This window comes from Drosophila simulans, chromosome 3R (genome assembly GCF_016746395.2).
Source record: "Drosophila simulans strain w501 chromosome 3R, Prin_Dsim_3.1, whole genome shotgun sequence".
In the NCBI taxonomy this organism is placed as follows: domain Eukaryota; kingdom Metazoa; phylum Arthropoda; class Insecta; order Diptera; family Drosophilidae; genus Drosophila; species Drosophila simulans.
This window is the reverse complement of record NC_052523.2, coordinates 14,165,840-14,182,490: the sequence shown is the minus strand read 5'-3', so window position 1 is coordinate 14,182,490 and position 16,651 is coordinate 14,165,840. Positions and strand designations below refer to the sequence as shown.

Below are 16,651 nucleotides of genomic sequence, written 5' to 3'. Positions count from 1 at the left end.
TCTTGACCATGAGATCATAGGGCTAACATACAGGATACATAAGCTAAAAATAATTATAGAGATTTTAAAATAATTGTTAAACAAAATGCGTCAACAAAGAAGGGAACATTTTTAATATCATATTATATCATCATCTATTTTACAGATTTTATAGCGAAGAACACAACATTTCTTATTTAAATTTGAATAAATTTTTTTTGATTTTGATTCTTTATGAAGGTAACCCCTTTAGATCACGCTTCCATCGCTTGGTCAGTGTAATGGTTCAGCCTGATTTGAAGTACCCCAAAAACACAACTAGTTCAAAACTACACAACGCGGCTGCACCACAGCTCCACCACTGACTGAACCATACACAACGAAGTGCGCTGGGGAGCAGGGCGACCGGGTCTGGTTTTTGGGCCGGGAATCGCAATCCGAGGTGGAATCGGAAGGCGGCCTAAAGGGGGGTTAGCTCCGAATAGTGTAGGCCAAGAACAACAAAGGCAGCTGGCCACAGAACTGGTCAGATGGACTGGTCAGAGCCGCAGCCGCGGAGAGTTGGAGTCAGTGCTCTAGCGTCATCATTGCCGAAGCATAAAACTTGTTTCTGTCTAAGCACGAAACCCGCCAGTGGCACCCAAACCCACCGTTCCACCTCTTCACCGCCCCACACCCACAGCCCCTTTTAAAGGCCCGCTTGCAAGCCAGTCTGAAATATCTTCCGGCTTGCGATGGCAACAAAAACAGAGACAGAGTCGCCAAAAGAGCTGAGCAGCGGCAGCGGTTTGCACTCAGTTCCGTCGACGGCTTGGGCAAGTTTTCCATTGTTAAAAGGTTTCCCAAACAAAAAAGAGGCAGCCACTTTTCAAGCTCCCGCTTCTTGGGTTGCAACAAGCAACAACATTCTTCTTATTGTTGGGCCTGCATTAATATTGTGATTTTCAAATTCCAAAATTCTACAGTGGCGGATAAAATTAAAGTATGGTGGCGAATATTGCAATATTCCTCGACTATCATATACCCCTTAATCAGCTAGCACAAGAAAGATATTTCAAAATTTTGTAGAAATAGGAATAGAAATTCATTGCCATGGGATCGACGGAGTCAGAAATGGTTCATATCAATGGCCCACGTAACCGATTGAGTGGCGCTCTCCACTTTAGCATGTAGCCCCCATCCTAAACCGAAGCAGACCAACTAAAAAACACGCCCAAACAAGCAGACTTATTCCAAAAGAGACAGCCGGGGAGCAATTCATAATTAACATAATTGAGGCACCCGGCCGTTGAATGTTTTTGTGCTTTGATGAGCAGAAAGCGAAGACCTGATGATACGGGAGGTGGAACATGGAGCAGGGAGTTGGGAGTTGGGAGATGCAGATGGAGATGGAGGACTAGGGGCTCTCCTCGGGCGCTTGGCAGAACAACGATGGATGACGACCCATAAAAATACAAGAGGCTCGCCGAAATCGTGGTAACAGAAGCAGGGGGCTAACAGCCCGTAACCAAGCTACAAAACACGATGGGGCAGGTGGCGGGCAGCAGGCGGTGGGGTTGCTGGGATGTGAAAACGGAACAATATGTAATTTCTACGCAAAAATGTTTTCTCATGGCGGTGGGCGTGACCCAGCAACAGCAACAACAAGAACGCGGAAGGAGAGCAGCACAAAATTGACGTTGATGTACTTGCTACCTACAGTGTGCAGTGGATTGTTGGATCTAAGCCATGTTATTTTAAAACATAAGTAAGTTTACTTCGTAGAAGTGACAAAAAGATACATAAATCTGGGCTTAAGCTCAACTACAACCCATAATACAGCCCATAATGCAAAAAAAAAAACCCTCTGAAAGTTTTATCGAGTGCTGCCTGTACTGTCAAAGTTGACTTACCCGCAGATGTTGTTTCAGCGATCTCAGTTGGGGAGAGGTGTGTTCTCCGGCGAAAGAAAGAATTCGGTGACCCGGGTTTGGCGGCTGCACCGGCCTTCGCCGGCTGATGACGTTGGAATGTGGCCACCAAGGCTTGGTTCTTCCTCTTCTTCGTTGGCTCTGCTGACGTCGCAGTTGCGTTTTGTTGTTATCTCTGTTGTTGTTCTCTCTTTTTTTGTCTTCTCCAATGCCGGCTTAGTTGTTGCTTTTTGGCTTCTTCTCTCTGCTGACAAAGGTGATGGCAATTTGTTGTTGTTTGCTCTTCTTCGACTTCGCACCTCGCAAAGTGCCGTTATTCATTGACGAAGGGCAAAAGCAAGCACACAAACACACATTCAGAGAGGAGAAGAGAAGGAGAAAAAACACAAACACTAAATATTTCAGCAATTCAATCATTCACATATGTATGTATTTATATTTCTTTTTTGTTGCTATTTAGCAATTATGCACGAATTATCTCACGGTCAACTGGTTTTTTTCGAACGATTTTTTATTGTATTTTATACGAGTCGAATTTCGCATTGATGGAAATGCAAATAAACGCGCAGCGAGAAGAGAACATTTTCCGGGCCCCACGGCAAAAGGAAAAAGAAAATTCAAAACGGCACGCGACGCACGAACTTAATTATTTACTACGTGTGTGTGCGTGTTGTTGCACAATTACAATAAAAACTGAAAAAAAAAGCAAACAACAACAACGATCCAATGTCAGAGAGCCACCCACACGAATTGAAAAGTCAAACGGACAAATTGAATTTCGGCCAGCAATTTACGCTTTTAATTAAATCATTAAAAGGGGGCACAAAGATTACGATTACGCCATTACAGAGCACACAGAAAAATCAAGATCTGCGTATGATAACAAATTTCTCAGATCAAGTTAATATTTACATTTGTATATCATTTTGATGTTTGAAATTTGTGCAAGATAGATGAAGAGTTAATTTAACTTTTGTTTGCTTAACATAACTTGCAAGCCACTAAATATTTGTATATATTCTTAGTCAAATTGAATCACATGCTATGTATATTAATAAAACGTTTGTCTTTGAAAAATCACCGAATTTATCACCTATCCGTCCTGTTTTGCTCCCAGTGTAGCAGCAACAGTTGCACTGTTTGTGTTTTGTGTTTTGTGGCTCAAAAATGTAATTACGCACTCCAATGCAAATGCAATCGACAGCAAATTACATATTTGTAATGGTTTGCAATTGAACTGCTTTTAAAATTGAATAGCAATTAAATTGTTGCTTCGCAAACACGAAAACACACACACAGCCCAAAAAAAAAAAACCAGACAAACCACTACACACTCAAACACACACCGATAGAAACGCTGCTGCGCCGACGCAACTGCGCTGCAGAAGTTCTCTTCCTCTTCTCCCTCTTCTTCTTTAAATTTCTTTTACCTTTAACTATTATCTATTTTAGCATAATTTCATTCACACACCAGCTTTTGTTTGTATTGAAATTAGCCGCGGCGGCTGTAATTAAACAATGCGGTATTTCGAAACTCGCGCTGAGAACGACCGACAATAACACCAACACAGACAGGAGCGCGCCCTTCTCGCACGCACACAAATTTATTATAACACGTAAACAACAACACCGCAACGCCGACGCAACTTATTTTCCCGGCAGCGACGCGTCCGCACACGTCCGCTCACGTTCGGTTCCGCAGAGAGAAGTTGTTGAAAACATAAACAGAATCACTTGTTGCACTCTTTGACGAAAGTGGGGCTATTGCTGAAAAAACCAACCAAAAATATTGCAGCTTGGGGATACTCGCTCGGTTGGCGAACGGCCACACTTTTACGACTTCACTGTTAACCGCTACTTCATAGAGACTTTTACCCGATAACTGTTACGAGTTTGACTGCCTCTGTTAATCACAAGGAAAAATATTGTGGAAATTAAAAATTTTCAAATATGTAATGAAATAGAATATATACACCTATATTTTAAGGAAATGAACAGTAAATAAGTTATTTAAAGGACCATTTTAGCCGTTAAAATAAATCTCCTTGAATGTGTATTAATTAACGATCATTGAGTATATGACTTGGCCATCTGAATTATACTTAAATTTCTTGAATTTGGTTAAACACCATTTTTAAAAATAAATCGATCCGATAAATCGATTTGGTGACAAAATGATAAAAAAAAAAAATTAATTCAACTGCATAAAACGTAACAAAAGAAATATGTTTTTTTGAAATAACAGTATAGCTGAAGAGTATTAAAAAATACCGTCATATGAGCGACCCGCTGTCTACGCTTCGCGGCGAATGACCAAACGGGCTGAGCGAGAAAATGGCGTAGAAGGCGACGAAAATTCGTTTCATTCGTGAAGAAAACCTCGATAACTGAGGAATACAGCTGGTATTTAAAGAGCATATTCGAACTACAAGCAGAGATGTTTCCTGGTGGAAATGGAAACGCCGATTTGGGCTACAACAAGCACGCCCACGTCCACGGGCACGGACAACATGGCCATGGGCACAACCATAATCACACTCAGTTCCTGGCGCAGCCCCCGCCGCCCCCCACACATTTTCCAATGCCCCCGGGCGGCGGTCAGGGCATGGTGACGCCCCTGGTAGCCGCCGGCCTGCCGCTCGCCATGCAGGGTGGCGTTGGCATCGATTGGGCGCAGCTCGCCCAGCAATGGATTCACATGCGGGACGCTACTCCGGTGCCCATGCCCCTGGCCCCTCCGCCGCCCATCATCAACAATTTGCGAGAATACCACCAGCCGACGCTAGCAATGCCGGTGCCCAGTGTGGTCAGGGCGGGATTTCCGCAACTAGAGGAGCACGGCGAGGCGGATATGGACATGGACGATGAGAACGAGCGGGGACATAGCTCTGGGACGCCCCCACCGCCAGCTCCTTTGGTTACGCAATCCCAATGGCTGGCGGGCAGCGAAGTGGCTGGTCAAATCCCAGACGCCTCCAACGGAGCGGGTTTGTAGAAGATCCAAGAAGATAGCACGATAATCAGGTCAGAAACTAACCCTCCTCTCCGTTCCTTGCAGCTGTCACGCTGGGCAAGCAGCCATGGGCCGGGTGGCAAATGCAGACCGACAAATCGGGCAATTCCACGGCGCATATACCATCTCTGCTGAAGCTGAACGTCAGCAATCCCAATGAGCCGCACCAACAGCTGCAGTTGCAGTTGCAAGCGCATCAGCAGCAGCAGCATGCGCCCCAACCAACGCATCCACACCATCCACCAGCACCTCAGCCGCATCCACATCCACACCATCTATCACCACATACACACCTGCCGCCACAGCACACACAGCAGCCGCATGCGGAAAGCGGAAGTAGCGGGGCCAGCAGTGAGATCGATGCCAACAAACGGAAAATGTTGCCAGCTTGGATAAGGTGAGTGCGCCAAAGAACCACCATAAGATTCACAATTATTTCGTTAATCTTTCAGAGAGGGCCTGGAGAAAATGGAGCGGGAAAAGCAGCGGCAACTAGAGCGCCAGCAGTCCTCTATGAGCACGCCAGATGTCGAGGTCGACCACGTTAAGCAAGTATCAAGCAAAACACTAACCACACCTGGTAATCTTTTGAACATCGCGAACGTGGTAAGTAAGGTCGATGGGCGGCAGGGTTAACTGACTCTCAATACAGACCGAAAAGTGCCGAAAGTGTAGCACACACCATTTCACTCCAATTGGTTGCACAAAAATCCAGACGGGACTGAACCTGAACTTGAAACAATGTTTCGTCATTGAAACCACACAACACTTAAAACAATCCGGACAGTAGAGCAGACTGCAGGCTTAATTGCAGGCTGTCGATTAAACATTCCCTTGAAATTCAGGCTAGCGACAGCGAAGATTCCATTGACTTGCCTGGGGAGGCGCGTGAAGAACTAAAGGTGCAGCAAATAGGTAATGAATTGATAAGTAAGGACGACGATAGCAGCAGCAGCAGCGAGGAGCCGGAGTCGGAGCTGCATGGTGCCATCGAAAGCGGCAATCGGGCAGCGGCGGAGCACGCGAGGATGGCTACCGTAAACGATGTCAATGGTAAAAACTACGAAGAAAGACTGGCGGATCTGGTAGGCATCACCATTTGACCCGGATGTTTGCTCAGCCAGGCGATGAAATCGAGTGAGTCTCAGAGGCGAAGGAACTGCGGAATTCTGGCGACACTTTTCTGGCTGCTCTGCAGTTCGTTCACTCTTCACTAGAGTTTCATTCCCTGGCCATCGGCGGCACATCCAAAAACCCATTTGTATAGTTGCAAACAATGAATATGAACACCCAATACCACCCATCTGTAGATGCTTGTGGTGCGTCGGACACTAACCGAAATCCTGCTGGAAACCACAAACGAAGAGATTGCAGCCATTGCAGGCGAGACTCTAAAAGCACACCGTGCGAAAGGTACATTATGCATTATACTTAAGTTTATCCCCAACCGATTTCTTCCAGCGGTCGCGCGCGTGTGTGTGTGTAAGTAGTTATAGATCGTAAGACGGCGCGGATATATCGCGGATCGATTGTAGCTTGGATGACCGGATGTTTCGGCCAAGCGATTGGAGCCGTGTTTTTTCCGGCTTCACAGCGCGTTACCAACTCTTTTAATCCTATGTCTATGCTAATCTTGAAATCCCCCATAATGAATTAATATCGAACACCACACAAACCAATGAAATCACTTGCTGAATTTTTTAATTTTAATATATAATATATACCTATATATATATATGTATGTATGTGTAAATCAAAAGCGTCATCAGCCCAAGTGATTCGCAAAAGCGCCTTGTCCTCCATTACCGGCAACTTGGGTAAGTAACCAAATTCCAATTTAGTTCGTACATATTCTTTGCACTATTTTTGTTCAGAGGTAGTCTGAGTTATGCTTGGTCATCCTGTCTTTCTATACCCCAAATCCTAATGGCAAAACGAAAAGATAATACAAAGAATTGGATTATTCCTATGGCCGAGATTTAACTTTCTATGCTTCCTGTAACTTAAAGCCGTGGCCAAATGAGTTCGACTTCCTTCGACGCAGTTTGGTCTTTCTAGCCCGCTTCTTCGTCCTTTCTCCTCCCCATTTCCCCTTCCTTTCACCTTTCCGTAAATTCTTGCGAATATATTGAAAATCAGTTCAAAATATACCAAAATCTGCGCCCGATCTACATTGAAGCCTGGTAGCAACAATTAGCACTTGACTGATTTGAATTATAGGTTTAGCTGCCTATGGCGATTCTTCCAGCGAAACCGAGGATGATGAGGATGATGAAGATGAGCGTCAAGCGGGCGCTGGAAAGGATGCCGAAAAAAGCGCGCAGCTAAGCGCGGAGGAGTTGAAGGTATGTTGGCACCACGTTCATTATCAAAAAGAAATCATGTATTATTTTTATTTGGCTTTTTAGGCTCGCATAAGGCGCAGCAAACGATCCTTCGAGAAAGTCATTGACGACATTGAGGATCGAGTGGCCAAGCAAGAGCTGCTTGATGAGCAAACCCTGCTGCGACATCGCAAGCGGGAGCTAGAGCGCTCCGTAACTGGTGGTGGTGGTGAGCATCGTCGACCGGTGGCCAATCCAGACCCGCCCAGTGAGTCGGCCAGTCAAGCAACCCAGGAAAAGATTCATCAGTCAAATGGTATAGGTGATCCACATAAATCCCAAGAACTCCTAAGCATACATTGCCATCATTTAGGCAAAAGACTCAGTCGCAAGGAACGGACCACCCGCTTCAGCGACAACAAGGACGGCAAAAAGCAGTCGCAGAGCTTCGTGCAACAAGTGGTGGCGACCGCTGTGGTGCCACCACCCGGAAGCCTAAGCAATAGCAGTCCACAAAAGCTGAAGCCCGTTCCCAATCCGGCCACTAATCTACTGCAGATGCCGGAGTCGGTGGCCACCATGCTGAGTGCGGCGGACAAGGCGCTGCACAAGGCCAACAAGTCGTCGCGTAAGTCCAAAAGCAAGCGCCGCCACTCGTCCCCCTCGTCATCGTCTAGCAGCAGTGGGAGCAGCTCTAGCAGCGATAGCGACGACACTAGCAGCACCTCGAGCGGATCCAAAACATCCGGCAGTCGCAGCAAGCGATCCAGCCGGCATGGACACCGAAGCCACCACAGCAGCAGTCGGAGCAAATACGAGCGTCGCGATCGCGACAGAGAAAGGGAGCGGGAGCGGGACAGAGAGCGGGACCGTGATAGAGGTCATCGCCAGCATCGTAGTAGCCATCTTAGTGGCGGCGGTAGCAGTGGACGGCGGCGACATCGCGAGTGCAGCCATTCAGGCGAGGATGCTGGCGGCAGCAGCAGTTACCACCGCTCCTCGCGGCAGAGCAGCAGCCGTAGCCATGATCACGGCAGCAGCAGCAGCGGACGGAAGCGACACCGCACGAGATCCCGCTCCAAGTCGCGCAGCACTCACCACTCCAGCTCGAAGGCATACTCCTCCACTTCCGCGTCGCATCCGCGCAAGCGCCATTAATAAAACTCTTGCGGATAAAAATCCGAAGTTAATTGTTAATATTAAATAATTATTATTTCTTCTGTTTAAGATGCTTTTTAGTAAACAGTTTTAAATCAGCCTAATAAATTAAAAACTCAGAAAAATTGTTTTTTTTTTAAGTGTTATGGGCGTATTAAGTACCCAAAAATACAAACAAATTGAGTTCTTTAAAATTCAAATAAATAATTTATTTTTTCTATAAGCAATAACATTTTTGCCAACTTAAGACGGGCAATTAGGTAATACTATTGTTTTTCTATGGAATATTCGATCCAAACATTCTTATCAGTCTCAAAAACTTAAAACAAACTTATAATATAACCCATATGTTTTAACCCATTGATGAACAAAAATTAGTCTCTTTGGCCTTAGTCGACCTCCTCGACCGTGGGTCCAGAGTAGCCCCCAAATCCTCCCGCCTGCTGGCCGCAGTTTGCTCCCGGACCACCAGCTCCGGCTCCCGCTCCCGCACCCTGCTGATGCATCTTGGTCATGATGGGGGAGCAGTGGCGGGTGAGCTCCTCCAGCTTGTGGTCGAACTCCTCCTTCTCGGCAGTGGTGTTGCTGTCAAGCCACCGAATAGTTTCGTTGCACTTGTCCAGGACTGAGTTCTTGTCGGCCTCGTCCAGTTTGCCAGCAGGTGCCTGATCCACGGCCTGCTTCACATTGAAGACGTAGCTTTCCAGGGCATTCCGAGAGGTAATGCGCTGGCGCTGCTTCTCGTCCTCGTCGGCGTACTTCTCAGCCTCGTTCACCATGCGATCAATCTCGGCCTGCGAGAGGCGTCCCTTGTCGTTCTTGATCGTGATGTTCTTGGCCTTGCCCGTGCTCATCTCCTTGGCGCTGACGTTCAGGATTCCATTGGCGTCCAAATCGAAGGTAACTTCTATCTGGGGCACACCCCTTGGTGCAGGCGGAATGCCGGACAGATCGAAGGTGCCCAATGCATTGTTGTCCTTCGTCATCGCACGTTCGCCCTCATACACCTGGATGGAGACTCCGGGCTGGTTGTCCGAATATGTGGAGAACGTCTTAGTCTGCTTGCACGGAATGCGGCAGTTGCGCTCGATCAGCTTGGTCATTACACCTCCAGCGGTCTCAATTCCCAATGAAAGTGGGGCCACGTCCACTAGCAGCACATCCTGGATCTTGCCGGTCTGGTCTCCGCTGAGGATAGCGGCCTGCACAGCAGCTCCGTATGCCACTGCCTCGTCTGGGTTGATGGATAGGTTGAGGTTCTTGCCGTGGAAGAACTCCTGCAGCAGACTTTGTACCTTGGGAATGCGAGTGGATCCGCCGACGAGCACGATGTCGTGGATCTGACCCTTGTCCATCTTAGCATCGTTGAGGGCCTTCTCCACAGGCTGCAGGGTGTTGCGGAAGAGGTCCGCGCACAGCTCCTCAAACCTGGCGCGGCTCACTTTGGTGTAGAAGTCCTGACCCTCAAACAATGCGTCGATCTCGATGGTGGCCTCCGTGCTGGAGGAGAGTGTACGCTTGGCCCGTTCAGCTGCTGTTCTGAGGCGTCGTAGGGCGCGAGGGTTGGAGCGCAGATCCTTCTTGTACTTGCGCTTGAACTCCTCCGCCAGGTGGGTAACTAGCCGGTTGTCAAAGTCCTCGCCGCCCAAGTGTGTGTCTCCGGCTGTGGAGCGCACCTCGAACAGTGATCCCTCGTCGATGGTCAGGATGGAGACATCGAAGGTGCCGCCGCCCAAGTCGAAGATAAGCACATTGCGCTCACCCTTGAGGTTCTTGTCCAGTCCGTAGGCCAGTGCTGCCGCCGTGGGCTCATTGATGATGCGGAGCACATTCAGGCCGGCGATATGACCAGCGTCTTTGGTAGCCTGGCGCTGGGAGTCGTTGAAGTAGGCTGGAACTGTGATGACTGCATCTGTGATGCTCTCTCCCAGATACGCCTCCGCCGTCTCCTTCATCTTGACCAGCACCATTGAGCTGATTTCTTCGGGGGCAAATCTCTTGGACTCACCCTTATACTCCACCCCGATCTTGGGCTTTCCGCCGTCGCTTACCACCTTGAAAGGCCAGTGCTTAATGTCCTCTGCGATCTTGGGGTCGTCGTATTTTCGGCCGATGAGTCGCTTGGCGTCGAACACTGTGTTTCTGGGGTTCATGGCCACCTGGTTCTTGGCCGGATCGCCGATCAGGCGTTCCGAATCTGTGAAAGCCACGTAGGACGGCGTGGTGCGGTTGCCCTGGTCGTTGGCGATAATCTCCACCTTGCCATGTTGGTAGACACCCACGCAGGAGTAGGTGGTGCCCAGATCGATTCCAATAGCAGGCATTGTGTGTGAGTTCTTCTTCCTCGGTAACGACTGGTTGAAAGTATTCAGAGTTCTCTTCTTGTCTTCAATAATAACTTCTTGGTTGATTTCAGTAGTTGCAGTGATTTACTTGGTTGCTGGTTACTTTAAATTGATTCACTTTAACTTGCACTTTACTGCAGATTGTTTGTTTAGCTTGTTCAGCTGCGCTTGTTTGTTTGCTTAGCTTTCGCTTAGCGATGTGTTCACTTTGCTTGTTTGAATTGAATTGACGTTCTGGGAACGAAGCGGCTCTATTTATACTCCGGGCGCTCTTTTCGCGAACATTCGAGTCGCGCTCTCTCGAAGCAACGAGAACAGTATGCCGCTTACTGTGTGTCAGAGTGAGAGAGCATTAGTGCAGAGAGGGAGAGCCACATAACGATGAGAGAATAACGGCCAGAGAAATTTCTCGAGTTTTCTTTCTGCCAAACAAATGACCTACCGCAACAACCAGTTTGTTTTGGGATTCTAGAATTTTCGCTTTATTTTGGAAATTTCTTTATAAATACGGCTGCTTAAATAACTTATGGTCCCCGTCAATAAGACCTATGCAACTTTGACAAAATACGCTTCAAAATGTATTTGTGAACTTAAAAAAGACATTTATTTATTAGTTTGATCAGACAATTGGATGCATATGATTAGTTTATTGTATTTAAAATTACATACATATACATATACGTTAAATTATCACATATGTAGGTTTATGTATGTTTGTATTACATATGCATGCAAAATCATATGCAAACACAGATGCTTTTATGAAAACAAATGTAACTAAATTTAATCATCTTTCTATTGCAAGAATTTAGCGCGAAATTTACATGTAAGCCAATTAAAAATTTGTATAATCTGAGGCTTGACAGATTTTGGGGTTTGTTGGAGCTGAAAGGGGCGTTTAAATATATTTAAATAAAACCTGTGCTGGTTAGGCGCCACAAGTTACACAAGGTTTTTGGTCGCATCTTTCTAAATATGTACAAAGCATTTAGTTTAATTAAAGTCAATGAATCTAGTACACATGTAGTATGCTTGACTTATTGAATGGAGCTATCCACATAAAATACATACATATGTACATATATGTAAATTCGCAACTAAATTGTAATACACTTTCCAGACCCTTAAATTTATGTTATCCAATATTAAAACAAAAGAAAGTCCGTTAATAGTTAAGTTCATTAACTAACAGGCCAAAATAATCTTTAATACATAAAAACTGTGTATTGACACTGTATGTATGCCGATTGGACATTTATTGGTTTAGAAACGCATCAATTTTTTGGCGGCATACGCATAACAAAGCGCCGCGGTTATCTTAATAAGTTATAAGTTATTTAAGCAGCCGTATTTATAAAGAAATTTCCAAAATAAAACGAATTTTCTAGAATCCCAAAACAAACTGGTTGTTGCGGTAGGTCATTTGTTTGGCAGAAAGAAAACTCGAGAAATTTCTCTGGCCGTTATTCTCTCGTCGTTTTGTGGCTCTCCCTCTCTGCACTAATGCTCTCTCACTCTGATACACAGTAAACGGCATACTGTTCTCGTTGCTTCGAGAGAGCGCGCCTCGAATGTTCGCGAAAAGAGCGCCCGGAGTATAAATAGAGCCGCTTCGTTCCCAGAACGTCAATTCAATTCAAACAAGCAAAGTGAACACATCGCTAAGCGAAAGCTAAGCAAACAAACAAGCGCAGCTGAACAAGCTAAACAAACAATCTGCAGTAAAGTGCAAGTTAAAGTGAATCAATTTAAAGTAACCAGCAACCAAGTAAATCACTGCAACTACTGAAATCAACCAAGAAGTTATTATTGAAGACAAGAAGAGAACTCTGAATACTTTCAACCAGTCGTTACCGAGGAAGAAGAACTCACACACAATGCCTGCTATTGGAATCGATCTGGGCACCACCTACTCCTGCGTGGGTGTCTACCAACATGGCAAGGTGGAGATTATCGCCAACGACCAGGGCAACCGCACCACGCCGTCCTACGTGGCTTTCACAGATTCGGAACGCCTGATCGGCGATCCGGCCAAGAACCAGGTGGCCATGAACCCCAGAAACACAGTGTTCGACGCCAAGCGACTCATCGGCCGAAAATACGACGACCCCAAGATCGCAGAGGACATTAAGCACTGGCCTTTCAAGGTGGTAAGCGACGGCGGAAAGCCCAAGATCGGGGTGGAGTATAAGGGTGAGTCCAAGAGATTTGCCCCCGAAGAAATCAGCTCAATGGTGCTGGTCAAGATGAAGGAGACGGCGGAGGCGTATCTGGGAGAGAGCATCACAGATGCAGTCATCACAGTTCCAGCCTACTTCAACGACTCCCAGCGCCAGGCTACCAAAGACGCTGGTCATATCGCCGGCCTGAATGTGCTCCGCATCATCAATGAGCCCACGGCGGCAGCACTGGCCTACGGACTGGACAAGAACCTCAAGGGTGAGCGCAATGTGCTTATCTTCGACTTGGGCGGCGGCACCTTCGATGTCTCCATCCTGACCATCGACGAGGGATCACTGTTCGAGGTGCGCTCCACAGCCGGAGACACACACTTGGGCGGCGAGGACTTTGACAACCGGCTAGTTACCCACCTGGCGGAGGAGTTCAAGCGCAAGTACAAGAAGGATCTGCGCTCCAACCCTCGCGCCCTACGACGCCTCAGAACAGCAGCTGAACGGGCCAAGCGTACACTCTCCTCCAGCACGGAGGCCACCATCGAGATCGACGCATTGTTTGAGGGTCAGGACTTCTACACCAAAGTGAGCCGCGCCAGGTTTGAGGAGCTGTGCGCGGACCTCTTCCGCAACACCCTGCAGCCTGTGGAGAAGGCCCTCAACGATGCTAAGATGGACAAGGGTCAGATCCACGACATCGTGCTCGTCGGCGGATCCACTCGCATTCCCAAGGTACAAAGTCTGCTGCAGGAGTTCTTCCACGGCAAGAACCTCAACCTATCCATCAACCCAGACGAGGCAGTGGCATACGGAGCTGCTGTGCAGGCCGCTATCCTCAGCGGAGACCAGACCGGCAAGATCCAGGATGTGCTGCTAGTGGACGTGGCCCCACTTTCATTGGGAATTGAGACCGCTGGAGGTGTAATGACCAAGCTGATCGAGCGCAACTGCCGCATTCCGTGCAAGCAGACTAAGACGTTCTCCACATATTCGGACAACCAGCCCGGAGTCTCCATCCAGGTGTATGAGGGCGAACGTGCGATGACGAAGGACAACAATGCATTGGGCACCTTCGATCTGTCCGGCATTCCGCCTGCACCAAGGGGTGTGCCCCAGATAGAAGTTACCTTCGATTTGGACGCCAATGGAATCCTGAACGTCAGCGCCAAGGAGATGAGCACGGGCAAGGCCAAGAACATCACGATCAAGAACGACAAGGGACGCCTCTCGCAGGCCGAGATTGATCGCATGGTGAACGAGGCTGAGAAGTACGCCGACGAGGACGAGAAGCAGCGCCAGCGCATTACCTCTCGGAATGCCCTGGAAAGCTACGTCTTCAATGTGAAGCAGGCCGTGGATCAGGCACCTGCTGGCAAACTGGACGAGGCCGACAAGAACTCAGTCCTGGACAAGTGCAACGACACTATCCGGTGGCTTGACAGCAACACCACCGCCGAGAAGGAGGAGTTCGACCACAAGCTGGAGGAGCTCACCCGCCACTGCTCCCCCATCATGACCAAGATGCATCAGCAGGGTGCGGGAGCGGGAGCCGGAGCTGGTGGTCCGGGAGCAAACTGCGGCCAGCAGGCGGGAGGATTTGGAGGCTACTCTGGACCCACGGTCGAGGAGGTCGACTAAGACCAAAGAGACTAATTTTTGTTCATCAATGGGTTATAACATATGGGTTATATTATAAGTTCGTTTTAAGTTTTTGAGACTGATAGAATGTTTGGATCGAATATTCCATAGAAAAACAATAGTATTACCTAATTGCCCGTCTTAAGTTGGCAAAAATGTTATTGCTTATAGAAAAAATAAATTATTTATTTGAATTTTAAAAAAGTCAACTTGTCATTTAATTTTTTGAAGACTTAGATACAAATAGTATCTAATATACATTGGGTTTATTCTACATTCTATATTCGTGTTGCTTTCTATAGCTTGTAATACATTTTAATTATATTCGGCTTTGATCATTTTCTGATTTTTTCCGAATGGATTTTCGTAGACCCTTTCGATCTCATAATGGCTCATTTTATTGCGATGGACGGTCAGGAGAGCTCCGCTCTTGAATTTCTGTTCACAGACACCGCACTTGTAGCACATAGCCGGGACATCCGGTTTGGGGAGCATTTCCAGTCTCTGTTGCAATTGGTTCTCGGGAATGCGTTGCAGGCGCATACGCTCTATATCCTCCGAACGGCGCTGGTTGACCCTAGCATTTACATAAGGATCAGCAGCAATATTTGCCTCTACTTCATTGCCCGGAATCACAGCATCCAGATGTCCCTTCCGGTTTCGATGGATATTCAGGTGCGAACCGCACACGAAGCTCTCGCCGCACACTCCACACTGATATGGTCGCTCGCCCGTGTGTCGCCGCATATGGATCTTTAGGTCGTTGGACTGCACAAAGCTCTTGCTGCACATGTTGCAGGAGTACGGCCTTTGACCCGTGTGCAACCGCATGTGTCGCGCCAGCTTGTTCTGCGAAATGAACTTCTTGGAGCAGATCTTGCACTCACTGGGACGCTCGCCGGTGTGCTGACGCATGTGAAGACTGAGATCTTGGCTGCGCGGAAAGGCCTTCTCGCACTGATCGCACTTGTACGGATTATCGCCCGTATGTCGCCGAATGTGGATGGTAAGGCTAGATGCGGGAAAGCTCAAGCCACAGTGTGGACAGTCCCGCCGCTTAGCTATGCGTTTTCGGGCGGAGTTTTCCGTCGTTTCTTCGGGTTCCAATGCGATTGCGTCGGGATGGAATGCCTGCATGTGTCGCCGGAGGGTGTCCTGACGCTTGAATGTCCGCGGACAGTGCTCACAGGTTAGCAGACCGGTGCCGCAGCTCTCGTTGGCCAGCTTCATGGCGGCCACGTCCGCCGTCAGTTTGTGGGCTTGGGAAAAATGGCGAGTCAGAGATTCACTTTTGGCAAAGACACGCGGACAGACGGCGCACTTGTAGATGAAGTTCTCCGAATGATTCAAACGACTGCCCAACTGGGAAGGCCGCGGAAATTCTTTGTTTTCTGTTTCACCTGGCAGAGGCTTCAGCTGAGTGGGGTCTTCAGGCTCATTATCACGATCCTCGCTCGTATACAGTGGATCTTCGCCCACATCTGAAGTAAATGCTGGACATTCTTGGTCTCCATACTCCGCCTCCATTTCCACGTGCTGTTCCGCAAAAGACGTGGACAGGTATTGTTCCATACTGACCACATCGTCCTGGTCTATAAGCTCCACGACATCCACATGAACTTCATCCGTCTTGGCAGCACCTTCTTGTTGCTCGAAGAGATTCTGTAGAGTTTCATGGGCGTATTCCACTTCGACGATGAACTCATAGGCGCCGATCAGGCGGCGGGCGCAATTTTGGCACAAATGCATAGGTAGATTTGGGTGCGTCCATGTCCACTGAAAAGAGTTGAACTTATTTATCGAAGATTCTTAAAAATTCTAACTCCTTACCTTCAATTTGGAAACGGCCTCCAGCAACTGCCAGAGCTCCAGCATTAGATCGTTGTATTTAATCTCATCGTGGATGTACAGATTGGTCTCGTGGGTCTCCAGGCAGACGCGGCAAGTCTGGGAGCTTATATTTACGTGGATCTCCGCTGTGTCCATGATTTGGCATCACATCATAAACGTTGAATTCCAAGAGAAACTTTGCTTGTTGATACCAGCTGATTTTCAGAGATGACCGATAAAGTCACAGCTGTTCCGGTTCCCAGTCACCGTTATGTTTAAA

The 16,651-nt window shown here is 47.7% G+C and overlaps 5 protein-coding genes across 10 annotated transcripts in view; 2 read left to right on the top strand and 3 right to left on the bottom strand.

Moving 5' to 3' along the window:
* The window catches only part of LOC6728455 (cadherin-87A), a 57,108-nt gene extending 53,422 nt beyond the window's left edge, over window positions 1-3,686 (bottom strand). The window contains exons 1-2 of one of the 4 annotated variants that reach the window (XM_016176909.3): window positions 3,320-3,686; window positions 1,872-2,188 (exon numbers count right to left, since the gene is read on the bottom strand). The gene's annotated coding sequence lies outside the window, so the exon portion shown is untranslated. The remainder of the gene's footprint in view (window positions 1-1,871; window positions 2,189-3,319) is intronic. The other 3 variants (XM_016176908.3, XM_016176906.3, XM_016176910.3) reach the window with 3 other exon arrangements.
* Window positions 3,687-4,158: 472 nt separating this feature from the next.
* Window positions 4,159-8,509, top strand: LOC6728453 (arginine/serine-rich protein PNISR). Of its 3 annotated transcripts, XM_002103762.4 has the most exons (9): window positions 4,160-4,876; window positions 4,948-5,299; window positions 5,355-5,508; window positions 5,748-5,987; window positions 6,213-6,315; window positions 6,663-6,719; window positions 7,123-7,247; window positions 7,311-7,542; window positions 7,600-8,509. In XM_002103762.4, exons 1-9 carry the CDS (start codon window positions 4,327-4,329, stop codon window positions 8,382-8,384), a joined length of 2,598 nt encoding a protein of 865 aa, XP_002103798.1. In that variant the 5' UTR covers window positions 4,160-4,326; the 3' UTR covers window positions 8,385-8,509. The 3 variants fall into 3 exon arrangements, with proteins under 3 accessions (XP_016035066.1, XP_002103798.1, XP_016035067.1); XM_016175159.3 differs by having other exon boundaries at window positions 7,311-8,509; XM_016175158.3 differs by lacking the exons at window positions 7,311-7,542; window positions 7,600-8,509 and having other exon boundaries at window positions 4,159-4,876; window positions 7,151-7,230.
* Window positions 8,510-8,568: 59 nt separating this feature from the next.
* Window positions 8,569-10,959, bottom strand: LOC27206470 (major heat shock 70 kDa protein Ab-like). The gene has a single exon (XM_016176842.3). It carries the CDS (start codon window positions 10,706-10,708, stop codon window positions 8,774-8,776), a length of 1,935 nt encoding a protein of 644 aa, XP_016035065.1. The 5' UTR covers window positions 10,709-10,959; the 3' UTR covers window positions 8,569-8,773.
* A 1,387-nt stretch (window positions 10,960-12,346) lies between these two features.
* LOC6728451 (major heat shock 70 kDa protein Ab) lies at window positions 12,347-14,745 on the top strand. Its single transcript, XM_039295953.2, has one exon. It carries the CDS (start codon window positions 12,607-12,609, stop codon window positions 14,539-14,541), a length of 1,935 nt encoding a protein of 644 aa, XP_039151887.1. The 5' UTR covers window positions 12,347-12,606; the 3' UTR covers window positions 14,542-14,745.
* LOC6728450 (zinc finger protein 345) lies at window positions 14,707-16,630 on the bottom strand. The gene is made up of 2 exons (XM_002103759.4): window positions 16,372-16,630; window positions 14,707-16,317 (listed from the first exon to the last, which is right to left on the bottom strand). The coding sequence occupies exons 1-2, from the start codon at window positions 16,525-16,527 to the stop codon at window positions 14,857-14,859; spliced, it is 1,617 nt and encodes a 538-aa protein (XP_002103795.1). The 5' UTR covers window positions 16,528-16,630; the 3' UTR covers window positions 14,707-14,856.
* Window positions 16,631-16,651: the final 21 nt, after the last annotated feature.